The 17,038-nt window shown below is 52.2% G+C and overlaps 1 protein-coding gene across 3 annotated transcripts in view; it reads right to left on the bottom strand.

Annotated features, from left to right (window-relative positions):
* Window positions 1-676: 676 nt before the first annotated feature.
* CRY2 (cryptochrome circadian regulator 2) overlaps window positions 677-17,038 on the bottom strand; it is a 34,000-nt gene continuing 17,638 nt past the window's right edge. Inside the window, exons 6-13 of one of the 3 annotated variants that reach the window (XR_003683613.2) lie at window positions 14,378-14,518; window positions 12,940-13,251; window positions 12,572-12,723; window positions 12,247-12,449; window positions 11,839-11,931; window positions 10,548-10,689; window positions 3,181-3,247; window positions 677-2,896 (exon numbers count right to left, since the gene is read on the bottom strand). Coding sequence is in view for 2 of the 3 variants with exons in the window: in XM_007124976.4 (XP_007125038.1) it covers window positions 10,550-10,689; window positions 11,839-11,931; window positions 12,247-12,449; window positions 12,572-12,723; window positions 12,940-13,251; window positions 14,378-14,518 (1,041 nt within the window). In the remaining variant the exon portion in view is untranslated. Of the gene's footprint in view, window positions 2,897-3,180; window positions 3,248-6,510; window positions 6,534-10,547; window positions 10,690-11,838; window positions 11,932-12,246; window positions 12,450-12,571; window positions 12,724-12,939; window positions 13,252-14,377; window positions 14,519-17,038 lie in introns of those variants that run through there. The other 2 variants (XM_007124976.4, XM_055091525.1) reach the window with 2 other exon arrangements.

Here is a 17,038-nt window from a genome sequence, read left to right as displayed (position 1 = left end):
CTCTGTGCAAGGCAGCTTGTGGTCTTCTTGGCCTGGCCCGAACCCCATCCCACAGGAATTTGGGGTGTGGGCTAACAAAGCTCTCATGTCCAGTGGTCCAAGACTAGACACCCTCACAGGAAAGCCCATGCTCACCGTAGAGAGGGGCCCCTCTGGCCAGATGACACGAGACAAAGTCAGCATCCAGGCTCTGGGCTTGTCTGTGGGCAGATCTGACTACGTGGCCAGAGCAGAGGGCTTGCATCCCCTCTGCACCAAGCAGTTGCAGCTTATGTGGCTGAGTTGAGGTAAAGAAAGGATTGAGGGCCTGGAGAGGGCCCTGCCATTGACTGATCCCCAGCCTGGGGCCGTTTAAGTGGGCCGAGAGGCTGGGTCACTGCAGAACAGCACTCAGGAACCTCATCCTGGCCCTGGCATGCTCTGTACCATTATGGCCGACTGACCTCCAACTCTGACCAAGCTCTTGAGTTTAGACCGCTAGTTGCTCCAGCTGCTCAACTAGGAGCCTCCTTGATCCTCCATCTCCCATCCACTCCTCCCTGCCACCTCCAAGGCGGGTGAGAGGCTCCTGGTCCAGCAGAACCAAGACGGTCTGGCCTAAGGCTTCATGCGGGCTAAGCCCCACTGCCTCCCAGTCCCCAGACCTCCCACAAAACTGACAACAGCACAGCTCTGCTCAGACAGGATCAGACATTTATGAAACACATGAATATTCACAAAAAAACTGTGGGAGAAACACACCTTCTCAGCAATAGAAAATCTCTGTATAAAGTGCATTTGGCCTGCGACCATCTCCTCCCCATGCTGGCCCTTGGATCAGGATTTGGGGCAATGCTGTGCAGGAGTCCCCAGGGACACCTGGGCCAGGAGACGGGAGGCACGAAGCGATTGTGGCGCTCCAGGCCACTGGATGCACCCTCTCCTCACCCTGCCCCTCCCAGCTCCGGAGTGGACGCATGCCAGGGATGGTGGAGACGTAGGGGGAGGTGGTCCTGCCAACTTGTACCTTAGGGAAGAGAACCATTCTTAAATGGGCAGAAAAAGGGAATCATCCTGACATTTGAAGGTGGTGCTAAATAAATACTGACTCTGGCCCTAAGCCCTCTGGCCTTCTCAGTTTCTCAGACTGGCCCTTCCAGGCTTGCTCTACTCTCCTTCTGGCAATAGCCCCCGATTCTCTTTCCTCGTGGCTGGGGCTAAGGGAACAGTGAAGCCCCCAACCCAATGCTGCAGAAAAAGCCATCACCGGTGCCCTGTTCTCCCCACATGATTATGGGACATTTCTAGTGAGGGTGACATACATACAACAGTTGGACTCTAAAGGCAGCTCTCTGGCTGAGAAAGCCTGAGGACGTCTCAGGAAGAAGCCTGTCGATGTGCTGGACAGATGTAGGAGGCAGGGGCCTGACCCAGGGTTCCGGTCCCAGGACAGAGGACAGTGAAGGGCAGGGCTGGGGCCAAGGGAATGAACAGCTCTGAGGCCGGGGAAGGTCACAGGGGAGGTAGAGAGGAGAAGGCCCAGAGGCCAGCTTAATGTTACGTGAACAATCCCAAGAGGAACTGGCCTCTCAGCTACACACACACACACACACACACACATACACACGCACAAGCTGTGGCTCAAGTGCAGGCCATGGGTGGAAGGAAGACTTGCTCCAGCTGACCGCACAGCCCTCCTTTTCATGGTGTCTTTCTCAGCACAGCCCCGACAGTGGGAGGCTGAGGTGGGAGGTACAGGCTGCCCCTCGAATGCAAGGCCTTGGCTTCTCTGGGTCAAACCTCCCACCTGCTGCTTCCGGAAGGCTTGGTGCGCTGGGTGGGATCTCGGCTTGGGTCTTTCCCAACTGTCCCCCGCAGTCCACCTGCCTGGGTCTTTGAGGTCCAGCTACGGGGAGAGCTGGCGTGGCAGCTCGGTTGCTGACCAGCCCCGGGCAGGCTGTGCAAGCCTTCAGAGTGCAGACTAGAATGGCTTCCCTGGCTGGTGTCAGCTGAGCTCGGTGGCAGCACCGAGATGCCATGGAGAGTGGCGAGAGGAGCCAGGGGGCTTCCTACCACCAGGAACCTGGCCTCCTCCCGGTGGAGGCACTTGAGACTCCAGTCAGCTTTGGGGCCGGCTCTCAGCTTCTGGGGAACAGTAGTGAGAGCCGGCCTTCTACTTCTAACCTCAGGTTTTCAGCCCCGAAGAGGGAGATGTTCTTCTCAGCTATCATCTATGATACTGTGCATGCAGCACTCCAGTCAGGTGCCTGGCTGTACTTCTGCACGATGATGCAAAGTTTCCAGATCTGTCTACAGCCTCGTGCTCAGTCCCAGCTCCCCAAGGAAGAGTCCGGAGAACCCAGTGGCAGGGAATTTTAAAATAAGAAGCCAGGCCAGGGGACTATGTCTGGACACACCCATCCCCTCCAGCCTGCCCAGGAACTCAGCAGAACCCTAGCTGCCTCTAGAATCCCACACTCTGGACAAGAGCCAGAAATGCTTCCCCCCTGCTCGGCAGTCTGACGTGAGGAGGGAGGGAGGGAGGGAGGGAGGGTTGGGGGGCAGATGCCAGGATCCCAGCTAAGGTCCCACCACTCTTCTATTCAGACAAGGCAGCTGGCTCACAGGGACAGGTCTGGGGTGAAAGTCACGGCCATGACCTCTAGCCTGGTGTCCAGAGGCTGAGGTAAGCTGCTACAGGTACTCCTCCAGCCCAGGCAGTGTTCGGAACCACAGGAGTGTAAACAGACGCATGCACACGCAAACAGGCGGGCCACTCCTTCCTCGGCACACGCGCACACACACGCACACGCTTGCTCCATCTCTGGAGGTGATCAGCTGTTCTGCAGGTTGCACTCTGCTGCCACGGTGGCTGCTCGGGCACCCAGGCTTTGCTCACAGAGTCACGGCACTGCAGCTGAAAGAGAAAAACAAGGGCAAAAGGGAGCGTTCAGGAGGCTCTCAGTTGCCCAGGGACATGGCTCCTCCAGCTGCTCCTCTGGGGAACCGGGAAGAGCCCAGAGTAAACCGAACGGGCCACGGTACCTGGGGACAAGGTTGTTGCTGGGATGCCAGCAGGTGCCCAAACACTGGCCCTCTGGGGTGCTGACGTGGACAAGCTGTCCCCCGCGGACCCTCTGGGCCTCCTCTGCCCCTTGCCTGAGAGCAGCAGAGAAGGGGGAGGAGGCCACGGACACTCACCTGAGGCCTTGGGTAACGCTTGCTCAGATATGACAAGGGCAGTTTCTGAATCAAGGCACAGCGGCTGCTGCCAGAGACGGAGAATCAGAAAAAAATGGCTGGAAGAGAAGCCAGCCGGGACCAGTCATCTTGAAGATGAAGGCAACGACTGAGTTCACAATCAGCCGGTGAGAAAACTTCCACACAGAGATAAGAGAACCCTGGCACTGTGCTAGAAGACTGAGGGGCAGGGAGAGGAGACGCAAGGATGACTCACTTTAAAGATTTATAACATCCTGAATCTGGGGCAAAGGGAAGAAATGGCCTCATGTCTGATAACAGAGGACAGGGTAAGCCCATCATAATGCTGGGTTGCCTGTTGAAATAGGTCTAGTGTGTCTGAGAGAGTAAAGAGACATGCAGGCCTCCGTTAAAAGTTTGTACCTTTTAAATGATGGTCAGACAGATAATAACAAGAAGGCTTACTGAGCCTACTATGGGCCAGGCACTATACACTTGTGTTACAGCTGAACTGTGTCCCCCCAAATGCATACACTGAAGTCCTAACCCCCTCAGAATGTGACCGTTTTTGGAGAGAAGGTCTTTAAAGAGGTAATTAAGTTAAAATAAGGTGCTTAGGGTGGGCCCTGATCCCAAATGACTGGTGTCCTTGTAAGAAACGATTAGGACACAGACACGCACAGAGGTAAGACCATCTGAAGACAAAGGGAGATGGCAGCAATCTACAGGCCAAGGAGAGAGGCCTCAGAAGAAACCAACGCTGCGGTCAACTTGATCTCAGACTTCTAGCCTCCAGAACTATGAGAGAATAAATTTCTGTTGTTTAAGTCACCCAGTCTGTGGCACTTTGTTGTGGGAACCCAAGAAAACTAATACAGCTTGCAATCCCACGAACCCTGAAGATATGGCTTCCAGTTTTACAGATGAGAAAACGGAAGCCAGAGAGGATAAGTAAATTACCCAAGACTAGAGCATTCAGAAGTGGCGGAGCCAAGACGGGAAACCGAGGTCTGTCTGATTCCAAAACCTGTATTTTTACCACTAAGTAATCTCTATATTATTGTATTGCTCATTAAGACTTTTAGAGGATATAAAAAGAAATCAATATGATGGCATGAAGACTAATATCCAAGCAACATAAATGGAAGTTCAGACATTAACAGAAAAGGGGAAATGCCCTCAAGAGTCGAAGACACTGGAGTCAGGGATTCAAAAGCAGTCTTCTGACACATGCGACCCTTTTCAGACAAATGTTAAATGTGAAGAAGATTTTAACTGGATGATGATAATTTATCTAGAAGCTGGGAAAAATCAAGAGCCAACGTAGGAGTGGGTACCTGTAGGGGTCAGTACTGAGTGCCTCTTTAAAATATTTTCAACAATTTTCCCTTTAAGCTTGTACTATAATAACCTAGCCATATTTTTTCACTACGAATAAATATATTTGTTAAATATAAAGTGTACATATGTTTATTGAAACATGCTGATTGTGATATATATTTTATACATAGATCTATCTCTCTGGCCCCTACTGTTAAGCCAAAGAGATGAGTATTCTTCTGAAACTGAAAATTTCCGGCTTGAAGAGCATACACAACAGGTCCTCCTACCTACTATCTCCATTTCTTGTGTTTTCTCCACCTTCAGGGATGGGGGAAGATAAAGAGTGCTTTAAGAGTCCTTAGAACAAAGGCTCTTACTCTGGGGGTTCCTGGATCCTTAAGGGGTCCAAGGATAGGATTAAGGGGCAGTCCACGAAGACCAGGAAGAGAAATGTGTACATTTCTCTGTGTGTGCAAACAGGTGCAATTTTCTGGGAAGAGGCTCCATCCTCCATCCTCCTACCCTCTTCAAAGCAAGGGTAACCCAAAGAGGGTTTAAGAACTGATGCCTAAGCTTAGAAGATAAGGGGGTGAGGTGCAGGCAGGTGGCTATAATAATAACAATTCATTCAGACCTACGCTGACTTGGGTGTGGTCTAGGTATGGGGCAGACTCATGAAGGGAGGTGGCAGTGTCCTGGCCTCAGATAAGCCCCAGTGACCCACAACCCTCTATGATGGGTTCAAAAACCCAAACAGAAAACCAAGGTTTGGAAGAACCAGCTTACCCTTGTCCACAAAGCTAGTCTCTAGAGGCCTGTTCAACTAGTTACTCAAGTTGCTCCATCAGCAGATAATTAGACGGTCCCTGTGCTCTTGTTCTCAAGCTAGGGCATAAGTCTGCAGAAAAAGGGGGCTGGGGAAATCAGATGAGGCCTTGCAGGAAAATGAGGACAGCAGCACTAAAAGAAAGGGAAGAACAGCTAGGGGAGAGGCACTAGGGAAAAATCAACTCATAAAACATGTACTAAACAAACAAAAAAAAAATCAACCTCACGATTGTCCAACTCTTTCAACCTGTCATTAATACAAGAAGCAGAAGTGGCTGGAACACAGAATAAGTTAACGAGCGCCTCCCTCGGCGTGCCCATGTCAGTTAGGACGGTCCCCCTGGGTACCTGTGCCCTCACACCCCTTCCCACCCACTGGATGCTAACAAGAAACCCAGTCTGCAAGTCCACCCTTCCCCAGCTCCCAGCCCAGGAGGGGTGGGCGGATACCGTGCACGCGTGAGCATGTGTCAGCAGAGGAGACACGACAGCTCAAGGTCGGGAAGAAACTGTTGGGAGCCTGTAACCAGGTCTCAGAGGTCACCCCTCCCCACCACACGGGGTGAGTCACAGTGCCCAGGAGCTCGCGAGGGGCAGCGGGTTTGCTGCCAGCTCCCGGTTAGGAGCAGGGAAGGCCAGAGGCGCAGCTGGGCCTGGATGGGGTACAAAGCTGGGCTCTTAGCTCAGTCTCATTCCTCATGTCAACTACACGCTTGCCCTTCCTGCACCACAGAAATCACACGGCAAAGGGGAGGGGACGTCCAGTAGTCAACAGCTTCTTAGTAAGTGCCAGGGAAAGTGTGAGGGGATACCAAGTCCCAACTAACTTCTTGTTTCAGGAGCTGAGAGACAGAGAGGTGAGAAGAGCCTGTGTGAAGGCTCCCGGGCAGCGAGCAGCACGATGGGGTTTCTGACCACCACACGACCTCCGCTTCCGCTGGGCAGCATTTTACAGGTTGCCCAGTGCCTTTCACACACATTATTTCACGTAAGGAAGGATATACATGGAACAAATGGCAAAAAGACAATGAAGAGATTCCAGAAATCAGGTTTTCCTCAGCGAAGCCCCAGGGCTAACCGAGCTTGGGTGAACTTCGGCGGAGGAGGGGAAGAGGAGATCCTTGCCATGAACCTTTTATATTCAATGGGCTTCTCTCAGCAGATCACCATGTACCAGCAGAAGGACAAACGGATCACGTGAACTGTTAAAATAATTAGACCAATAAGAAAAATCTGTACACAATTCGAGCCTGATGGAATCCTGAGCAGTCAGCAGCTTTGGGGATTATGGGGAAGCAGCTGAAATGGGAGCTATTTGGCGCTGGCTTATTTTTCAGTTTAGTGAACACTGTACGATAACCAAATAGAGAACAGATACTGATGTGGGTTTGAGGTAAACACGGAACTGACGGATATCAGGGTATGTTTTCCCACAAGATCAGTTTACATCATTGTCTGGCCCAGGCCTGAGGCATTAGAAATAACAGAATCACAAAACTATAGAGGCTGGAGCTAAACATGGCCTCAAAAGGTCCATGATGGAGCCTTCAGGCTGGTAAAGAATGATTATTCACACCTTACAGCTAGCTAAACCATCTCAGAAAGGTTATGAATCCTGCCCTAAGTCACACAACTAAAACTGACAGAGAGGAGAGGGGGAAGGGTCAATACGACTGTATCAACACAGGCCCTGTGGCCACTGCTCTGTGGTCCATCCAGCTCAGCGTGCTGGCCCTGACCGAAGTAACAATAACACGGTCAAAGACACCCTGAGAAGCATATGCAAGGTGGTAATGTGATTTCACCTGCGTGGTGCGTTTTACTTATTCAAAGGCTTTTCACGTATGGCTTTTCATTTTCTTTCCCCAATGTGTATGCTCGATGGGTAGGGCAGGTGACAAGATGCTATTATCGCTGTTTTACTGAGGCGGATGCTCGCCGTCTTTAGGCCCAGGTGCACCACCAGCACACAGCAAAGCACAAGTTTCACCAAGAAACTCTTTTCTCTCAGGGTTTCCAAAGAACATGAGTATCTGTCCTGTCCTCTGACCTCCGGGTCCTCACTTCCAATCAATTAGCCATGATTAAGCGCTAAACCTTGAGAATCAGTCCTTAAGATCCCGATAGGCTGATGGATATCTCCTGGACCACAAGGCAAGAGACCAGTGTGGACCTCTGCACCCTTGCAATGTCCACTTGGAATCACCACCACAGACTCTCAGCTGGCTCTCTCCCCCCACCATTCCTTCTTAGGGCCCAGCCCAATGCCTGGTTAATCTCCCCAAAATGCCAATTTGATCATTCACTCTCCTGTTCCAAAATGCTCCTTAGTTCCCAGAGTACACCAAGGACTCCATCTGCCTGACATTTAAGACCCTCCATGATCAGACCCAACTGTAACCTTATGTTCTCCTAAAAAAATAATAGGGCTTCCCTGGTGGTGCAGTGGTTGAGAGTCCGCCTGCCGATGCAGGGGACATGGGTTCGTGCCCCGGTCTGGGAAGATCCCACATGCCGCAGAGCGGCTGGGCCCGTGAGCCATGGCCTCTGAGCCTGTGCGTCCGGAGGCTGTGCTCCGCAACGGGAGAGGCCAGGGCAGTGAGAGGCCCACATACCGCCAAAAAAAAAAAAAAAAAAAAGTTAAAAAAAAATAATAACAATATCCATAATAATAATAATAGCTACCATTTTATTTATGAACTCGTAAGGCAGGCACTGGGCTAAGTGCCCTGTATATTACGTAGAGAGTTATTGACCAGTATCTACACTTCCTAGCTAACAGAATCTGGATTTTGTTCAGTGGGTCATAGACGTGGCCCAGACAATGGGTCAGGAATGGTCCAAGTCAGTGATTCTCAAAGTACAGTACCAGAACAGCAGCACCATCAAACTGCTGCGAACTTGTTAGAAATGCAAATTCTCAGGTCCCACCCCAGACCCACCGGATACGAACCTCTGGGGGTGGGGCCCAGCCATCTGCGGCTTAACAAATCCTCTAGGGAATTCCACTGCTCACTCAGGTTGGAAATCAATGGTCTAACCAATCCTGACAACCCAGATCCCTATTTCCCAGCTTTGGGGAGGCTTTGTGACTCAGTTCTGGCTCATGAGGCCAATGTGAAAAGCTGGGGAAGGGGTATCCTGGGAAAGCTTTTATTTTCTTGATGAAAAAGGAAGAGAGGCATCCCCTGACAACCCTCATAATATAAAACTGCAACCTCCATTGTGCCCCAAACTTTCTACCTTCTTACTTGACTTTATTTTTTCTTCATACCACTTAGGGCTTCTTGACACATGATGTAGCTATTTGTTTACTGTCTGTCTCCTCCCACAGAGATGCACCCAAGAGGGAAGGGACTTTGTCAGTCTTGTTCACAACTATATCCAGTGCCTACAACGGTGTCTGGCAAACTGTGATCACTTGACGTATGTTTATTGTATGAATGAGTGCAGCTGTCTCTGTGTTTCCTTCTCTTTCTTGCTTTGAACAAGGAGTTGATGGCTGAAGCTGTGGCAGCCACCTTGAGGCCAGGAGACAAGAGAATCTCAGAAAAACTGGCTCTGACACTGTTGAGCCATCAAACCAAAACTAGCAGCACCCAGCTCTGGGCATTTTGTTCAGTAAGAAAACCAAATCCCTCTTTGTTTTAGACGCAGTAGTCAGGTTTTCTGCAACTAGCAGCCCCACACATCCCTGACACATATATTTCATCATTTAATCCTTTCAACAAGAACCTAATTTTTGGTGAGGAAACTGAGTCTCAGAGCAGTTAAGTAATGTGTACAAGATCATGTAATCATTAAGCTGTTTTTCTTGTTGGAAATGCTCTCCTTGCTGTCTAAATCCAATCCATCTTTTGGGTCCCCTGGGGTAACCTTCTGTGCTGTACTCCCTGATCACTCTGGCCCACCAATAACTGTCTTGTGATAAGCTGGTAGAGTCTGTATCATTTGTCCAGGAATTACAGGTTATTTGTCTTGTTTTTCTCAGCAGACTATTAAACCCTTGTGGATGGGCATCGTATCACATTTTCTATGTCTTATGCTCCCCTTCCTCACACACTTGCTGGCAACAGTTTCAAGGTGAATTGGATGCCATTACCTCTGAGGAGCCATGACCCACACGTTTAACCTCTCTGTTCTTTAATCTTCTCACCTGAAAGTCAGAGTATCACCCTGGAAAGTTCCAGGTTTGTAAGACAGAATGAACTATGCTTAGTACCACAGAGTTAAGAGGTAACTAAGAGAATAGTACCTAAGGTTGCCGGTACTCCCAGAACAAGATAACAAATCTGTCCATCTGCAATGTCTAAGACAAAGAGCCTAGTAAAGAAAAGGGCACAGGCATCAAACACTCGCCGTCTCACCGGCATTCAAGTCTAGACATGCAAACCAGTTGGCCTCACCTGGCTTGAAGCAGAAGGGTTTAGAAAAAAGAATTGGCTCCCTGGAGAAAATCACCCTCCAACCTCATGATGCAGACATGGCACATAAGGAAAAGCCCGAGATGATGACTGAAAGGGGACAGTAATTTATATCTCCCCCAGAAAGGCATAAAAGGCCCTTCTTGCTCTGGGGAAGGAAGAGCCAGGTTTTTGTTTTTGTTTTTTGAGACATTCACGGGTCTTTCAAGGAAGATGAGCACTGCCAGGGAAGTGCAGAGCTGAAGCCACAGTAAAGGCACGAATGGAGGAGTGGCTGTAAGAGGCACAGGTGATAGGGAGCCTGGGTCTTCTGGTCCTCAGGTGGGGCTGGGCTAAGTGAGCCTCCAAACGTCCCTAAGCCTGAATTCTGAAGGTAAGTGCTGCCCTCTGCTGGCCAGCCTACAGGACACAGCCTGTCGGGGCGATGGCAGAGGGCCCGGAGCACCCCCAGACCCTGCCCTGGGACTCTTTCTCCCACAGCTTCACATCGGGTCTCTGCTTTCTTTTTCTGGATTTGGCTCACTTTGATAGGTAGAAAGAGTCAAATTTTTTTCCCCTTAGCTGGCAAAGAAAGAACAAGGCTTTATCTTTCAATTCTCTTTTTAGTATTAGAAGGTATAGAAGTCAGGATGGTAGAATTTGAGCTGAAACCCTAGAAAAGCACCCAGTCCCTACCAGGTTTTAATCTAGTTTGTGGGTTTTAACCTTCAGCTGGCAGGGCAGTTCTCCACACTCACCCCACCTCTCTCCCACGCCCGTCCCTGAAGCTGACTCTCAGCTGCTGTCACTCACTCTCAGACATCCTTGCTCGGCAGCTCTGAGGGGGGCAACCCTGCCACCCTGGCCCGTTTGCTGAGTTCTTCACCAGGTGGCTCCTCCGCTGCTCCCAGCTTGCGTTTGGGGGACGCTGGGCCACTGGGCAGTGGCCTCGGGCCTGCAGGGAAGCAGGTCAAAGTGTCACACAGACTTGTGTGTGGAGCCAAGGTGACGCTCAACCGTGCCGCAGCAGCTCTTTAGGGGGCAGGGAGCCTGCTCATCAATGCAACCAGCACGTTGCTTCTCAGACCTGCCCCCTGGCCTTCCTTTCAGCAGTGACTCTGCCTGGAAATATCCAGGGAGAGCATGACCAGGCCTGCTGGCAATACAGGCAGCTTTTGGGCCCCAAATCCCCTGGGCTCCAGGCCAGAGGCTGATGTGGCCTGTCGGCCATCCTTGCGCTGAAGGTGAGGCATTCCCTCTGTAACTGGCCTCCTGAAGCCGGAAAGAGCAGTGCCCTAACCTGGGGAGCCAACCTGGCTGGGCAAACTAGGAACTAGGAAAATCCCTGACGTTCTTGCCAGTCTGAGCTTGCTGATCGTCGTCCCGGAGCCGAAGGGCAGCGGATAAGAATGCAGCAAGGCCATCTACTCCTCTCTCCCGCCACCTGCCTGGACAACTACAGTCGCCTCCTTTCCAGCCTCCCTATACTCGGGGGCTCTTGCCCACACTGTGCCCTCCACACAGCAGGCAGAGTGAGCTTTTTAAAACATAAACCAGGTCACACCTCTGCCCTGCTGACCCCCGTCAGTGCCTTCTCCCTGCACTGACAACGGAATCCTAATCCTCCTCGTGGACGCCCAGTCTACACGCTGCTACTCCTGCTGTGTCTGTCCTCCTCTCATTCCAGCTCCTCACTCAGAACACACCAGCCCCACTGGCCTCCCTCCTCTCCTTCCTGGAATGGGTAAGCTTGTTTCCATCTCTGGGTCTTTTCTTGCTATTCCCTTTGCCTGGAATGCTCTTCCCCCTGTTCTTAGAAGGCTGGCTCTGCTCACGACGTGAGGCCCTGGTCCTCCATCTAAAGTAACCCCCTTCCCCAGCCCTCTTTTATCAGGTCACTCGATTTTATTTTCCCCCAAAGCACTTGCTGTCTGACATGATCTTGCATGGCTCCTTTACCATCTGTCTCCCCGGTGGAATACAAGTTCTACCGGGGCATAACTTGGTTCTGGCCTCCACCCTCAGCCCTCAGTGACTGGAGTGGTAGTAGCTCTGCAGCGGCCCTGGGGCAGGCGCGGGACATGGGAGGCTTAGCCGCGCTTACCTGCACTGTTCATGCTCCCAACCTGGCTCGAGCTGGGCTCTGCCACTGGGTTGCTGAGGTCTTCCATACAGGAAGGGACAGACGCCAGCAGACCTGGGCAAGAGGTAGGGGAATAATCAGAATGCAATCTCACAGGACTGTACAGGGCCCCAGAGCAGGGAGGTACAAGGCAGGGGGTGCTGGGCCATGACATCAAGGTTCCTTCGCTTCCCACTGGCCACAACTAATTCAGAGAGGCCTGATCCAGGCCCGCCTGTGACCGGGAAGTCAAGTCAACAGCCTGGAAGACAGTGCTCGGCGGCCTCCCTTTGCAAACATCTGGGAATCTCTGTCTACACCCCCTGAGCCTGTGGCGCTGTCCTTTCCTTCGGGGAACTAGGGGGTGGCAGTGGGAGTAGGGCTCCTTACAGAGTCCCCGGTAGCGGGAGAGCTGCTGGTAAATCTGCTTCATCCGCTCAATGTTGAGCCGGCTGGTCTCGGCATGGTTGACGAGGGGCCGTGGGTAGTCCACACCAATGATGCACTTGGCTGCCTTCTGAATCGACTCTGGGGCATTCCAGGGCTCATAGATGTATCGAGAGGGGAACCCTTTCAATTTGGGCAGGTATCGCCTGAAACATACACACCAGACGACCCATCAGCACGCTGGAGTCTCCATCAAAGGCCAAGCATATCTCGCCCTAGGAGGAAGCCAAAGTGGTCAGAAACCGGAGAGCCTGGTCCGCATCCTCACCTGATGTAGTCCCCACTGGGGTCCGTGCGGCGGCCAAAGCCCACCGGGCAGTAGCAGTGGAAGAACTGTTGGAAGAAAGCACTGCAGGACAGCCACATCCAGCTGCCCGCGTTCACGCTGAAGTCTGCGTCCAGGAGTAGCTCATCGAACACCTAGATGCACGGAGGGTGGGACAATCAGCCTCCTTGGGGACCTACAGCCATGGTTCCCCCCAAGGCAGCACACACCCTGTGGAGAAGGGAGCCAGAGCCTTCTGCTGAGGGCAAGCCAAGAAGGATCTGGAGGGAATCTCCTGGACCCAGGGGTCCCAGCCCCTCCCCCAGCCCAAAAGGGGGCTGCCCTGGGCTGCCCGCCGAGAGAGGACTCACCCGGACCCCGCTCTCCCAGCTGACCCAGAGGTCCCCGCGCGTGAGGAAGCAGGCCACAGCGTGCCGGGCCAGATGGTGGATCCAGCCCTCCTGCCTCAGTTGGGTCATGATGGCGTCAATCCAAGGGAAGCCTGTCTTGCCCTCGGCCCACTTGGCCAGGGCCTCGGGGTTGCGATCCCAGGGGATCTGGATGCAGATGGGGTTCCCCTCCATGCGGTCAAACCTGGGGTTGTTGGTGGCCGCCGTGTAAAAGAACTCTCGCCACAGGAGTTGCCCAAACAGGGAGAGCGGGGGTGTGCTGCTCCGCTTCACCTGGTGGGGTGGGACAGCACGTGGATACAAACGCTCGCCCAGCTATCAGCGCAGTGCCCCTCAGGACTTCCCCACAAAGGAATCTGGAGCTGCCATGAACTTGGTGGCTCCAAAGCCCCTAAATGCGTGGAGGGTGTGCTGCAGACGGAACCCTGGGCCCTGGGCCCTGGCTGTGCCCACTACTGCTCTGAGCCCTGAGGATGGCTGCAGAGCAGCAGCCAGTGGAAAGGGATAGCGCTGCCGGACTCTGCGCTGGGAACCAAACTCCCAAAGACTGGTCATGATCCTTGTCCTCGAAAGTCCCTGTTGGGCTCCACTTTCTAAAACGTCCAAGTAAGTTTTCTCATCAGCACACGTAAAAAATGCTCAGTCTAGATTTTGGTTAAATAAGTTATGCCCAACAGCCTGGATCTGGGGCCATGAAAGGATTAAGCCATCAGACTGCCAAGCAAATAATAATCTTCCTAAAATCACAAGATTACCCACCAAGCTGGCAAAGTTACCGCATGCCACAAAATCCAGATATTGGCAAGAATGAGGAGACAACGTGAAACAATGCAGACGCAAGGATGAATCTGATGAATCTGAATAGCTGGATGTGTTGTCCTCTCTCCTCCCGGGGGTGGGTGCATTACTACAGGGCTATCCACCTATTGTCCGTATCCAGCCCTGCATTCAGCCCTCCGGGTCATTTCCTCGTCACTGATGGGCAACCGCCACTCCCAGGCTCCCCTTTAAATGCTCTGGACACAGCCCCATAGAGGGCTGCTGTGCTCTTCACCTTAGAACTGGCACCAGCCTCAGCCTCCCTGCCTCCCACCCTGACTGCTTGGCCCCCATCCACCTGCTGCCAGCAGAACTGCCACCTCTGGGGTCACACCCTGAGGTCGGCTTTTCTGGCTGTTCTGCTCCACTTGAGAACCTGGATTTTGTTTAGATCAGCAGTTTGGGTTGTGCTTGGCTCTGGCATCTCTTGGATGTGGCTTCTTCCTCACCTTCTCTGGACAGTACGCACACTTAAGCCAGAGGGAAGGCCTCTCTTCAGGGTAACTGACCGGCCCAGAAGGGCCTGGTGTCCTCTTGGCTGCAACCGGGGGCAGGCTCTGCCACCCTCACTGCCCCTTACCTTTTTGTATAGGTCCCACAGGCGGTAGTAGAAGAGGCGGCAGGAGAGGCAGCCGAAGCGCAGGTAGGGGCTGAGGCCCGTGGGGCTGGCCAGCAGGGAGTTGGCATTCATGCGGGGTCTCTCATAGTTGGCAACCCAGGCCTGCAGCAGAAAGAGAAGGCAAAGAAAGGACAGACCTGGAGGCTTCAGAGGAAAAAACCTGAGGCGCCAGCTAGTTAAGGAATCTGCCTAAGGTTGCAGACCAGAAAGCCAAAGAGCCAGGATGAGACCCTGTGCACATCCTGCTACTTCACGCTGGCAGAATTTTTGATGGAACCACCACCAATCAAACAATGAGGCCCAAGTTCTTGTCCTGACTCTGTTTAATTTGTGCTATGAGCATAAGTTATTTAGTCCCTCAGCTACTTGTTTATTAAATGAGAACAAAATTTCTCACCTCCTGGGGATGAAATAAAATGATGGAAATGAAAGTTTCTGAAAGCACTGAAGGGTCTGTGATTCTACAGAAGAAAGGAAAAAGGGCGTCTACATTACAGAGGAAGATATCCCTCCCTCAGTCCATGCTCTGTCCCAGGGGCCCTGAGGCTGCTGCTACACGTGGCTACCCAAGCACTTCTCCCCACTGTTCAACAGCGCCCGAGAAACCCATTCCTGGAAACCCACAGAGTCATTCATTGCTGGGGCCACTTGTCATACAGTATCATTGGTCTTGTTTTTATCATCAGTTGCTGCCGGCAGACTGCTTTATCTCCACAACTCACTGACACCTGTGTTCTCTCATTTGATCTTAACAATCGTCTGAGGCAGCATTTGTCATTACCTCCTTTTGAAAACGAGGAAAGGAAGCTCAAAGTGTTATGTGACTCTTCTGAGGTTACAGAGGTGGTAAGAGACAGAGCTGGAGGGACTGACTCCAGATTCCAGTCTTTTCCCACTACCTCTAATAACCATTTTCTCTTTCTCGACTCCTAATGCCCTCTTTCTCTTCATGATGACTATTTCACAAACTTCACGCCCTCTTTATTCTTTTTTTGGCCGCACGGCTTGGCATGCGGAACTTCCCCAACCAGGGATCGAACCCACAGCCCCTGCAGTGGGAGTGTGGAGTCTTAACCACTGGATCACCAGGGAAGTCCTTTACACCCTCTTTAGACCTCCTATTCCACACTTCCCCACCACCCTTCAGCAGATGACCTTCCTTCCTTATGATTAGGAAATGAAAGCCATCAGGTAGGAAACACCTCAACTTTTAGCCACCAAATCTACAAACTCACCTGCATCCCCATCTACCCCCTGTCCCTCCTGTGACCCTGCCCAAGGCTAAGGCCTCCACCTGGCTCTGGAGCCCTCCCCTCTTCCTTCCCTTGCACATTCCATCTCTCCCTCTCTTCCCTGTTCACTCCAAGAACATTGGGAAAATGATCTTGTCTCGTTGCAAACAAAACAAAACAAAAAGAACTTCTAGTCACCCTGCGGACTTCTCCCCTTGGGTCCTCTTTCCTCCCTTCGCAGCCAGCCTCTCTCCATTTCCTCACGCCCACCTCCACTTCTGCCTTCACCACTCCCACCAGAGTCTCTGCGATGTCCATGCCACCGGATCCTGTGGGCATTTTCTGTCCTTGTGTTTTTGGACTCCCCCGCAGCACTTCACCCTGCTGACTGCTCCCTGTCTCCATACCCGCCATTCTGTTGGCTCCTGGCTGCCATCAGCTGGTTGGCTGTCCTTGGTGTTTCACCAGGTCCACCACCCCTCCCAACTCCTTAAGTGTTGGCACCCCAGGGCTCTGTCCTAGGTCCCTTCTACTCAACTGTGTTCCTGCGTGAGTTCATCCAGTCCCACGGCTCCCGAGACAATTTCTTTGCAGACGATCACCATGTCTGTAGCTCTGGCCCAGACTGCTCACCTAGACCCCCAAGTCACTCCATCCAACTCCCTGCCAGAGAGCTCTACTTGATTGCCTTTCAGGCACCTCAAGGGTAGCAGGCTCTTTTCTTCAAACCACCCTTCCGTTGGCATTCCCTATCTCAAAAACTGCACTGTCATCCACCTCGCTGCCCAAGCCAAACGCCTGGCCGTCACCTTTGACTCCCTGCTCACCAGGTCCTGTCAATCCTACTGTCCAAGTGTTTCTCTAATCTGTCCTTTTCTTTCCATTCCCTATTGCCACCAACCTGGTTTAGGCTAAGACTGTATCTATACTGCACAACTGTGACAGCCTCCTAACTGACCTCTCCGTGTCAATTCTTGTCCCCCCAATCCACCCTCCACAGTGGGAGCAGAGTGATTCTTTAAAATGCCTGTGTCCCTGAGGGACAATACATGCACTGGGCTTCCTGGTGTTCTTAGGCTAGAGTCCCAAACCCTAAACATGGCTTACAAGCACCCCACAGTGGCCCCATCTTTCTACCTTCCTTCCTCACCACCCTTCTTTAAGCACCATGCTCTTACTAGCCTTTACACATGCAGCTCCCTTGGCTGGAGTGCTGCGTTCCTTTGCACTCCCCTTTCCTTGGTTAATTTTTTTTTTTTTTTTTTTTTGCGATACGCGGGACTCTCATTGTTGTGGTCTCTCCCGTTGCGGAGCACAGGCTCTGGACGCGCAGGCTCAGCGGCCATGGCTCACGGGCCCAGCCGCTCCGCAGCATGTGAGATCTTCCCAG

The sequence above is a fragment of the Physeter macrocephalus genome, chromosome 16 (assembly GCF_002837175.3).
Source record: "Physeter macrocephalus isolate SW-GA chromosome 16, ASM283717v5, whole genome shotgun sequence".
NCBI classification, from domain to species: Eukaryota; Metazoa; Chordata; class Mammalia; order Artiodactyla; family Physeteridae; genus Physeter; species Physeter macrocephalus.
The sequence above is the reverse complement of the archived record's forward strand: the minus strand, read 5'-3'. Positions and strand labels throughout refer to the sequence as shown.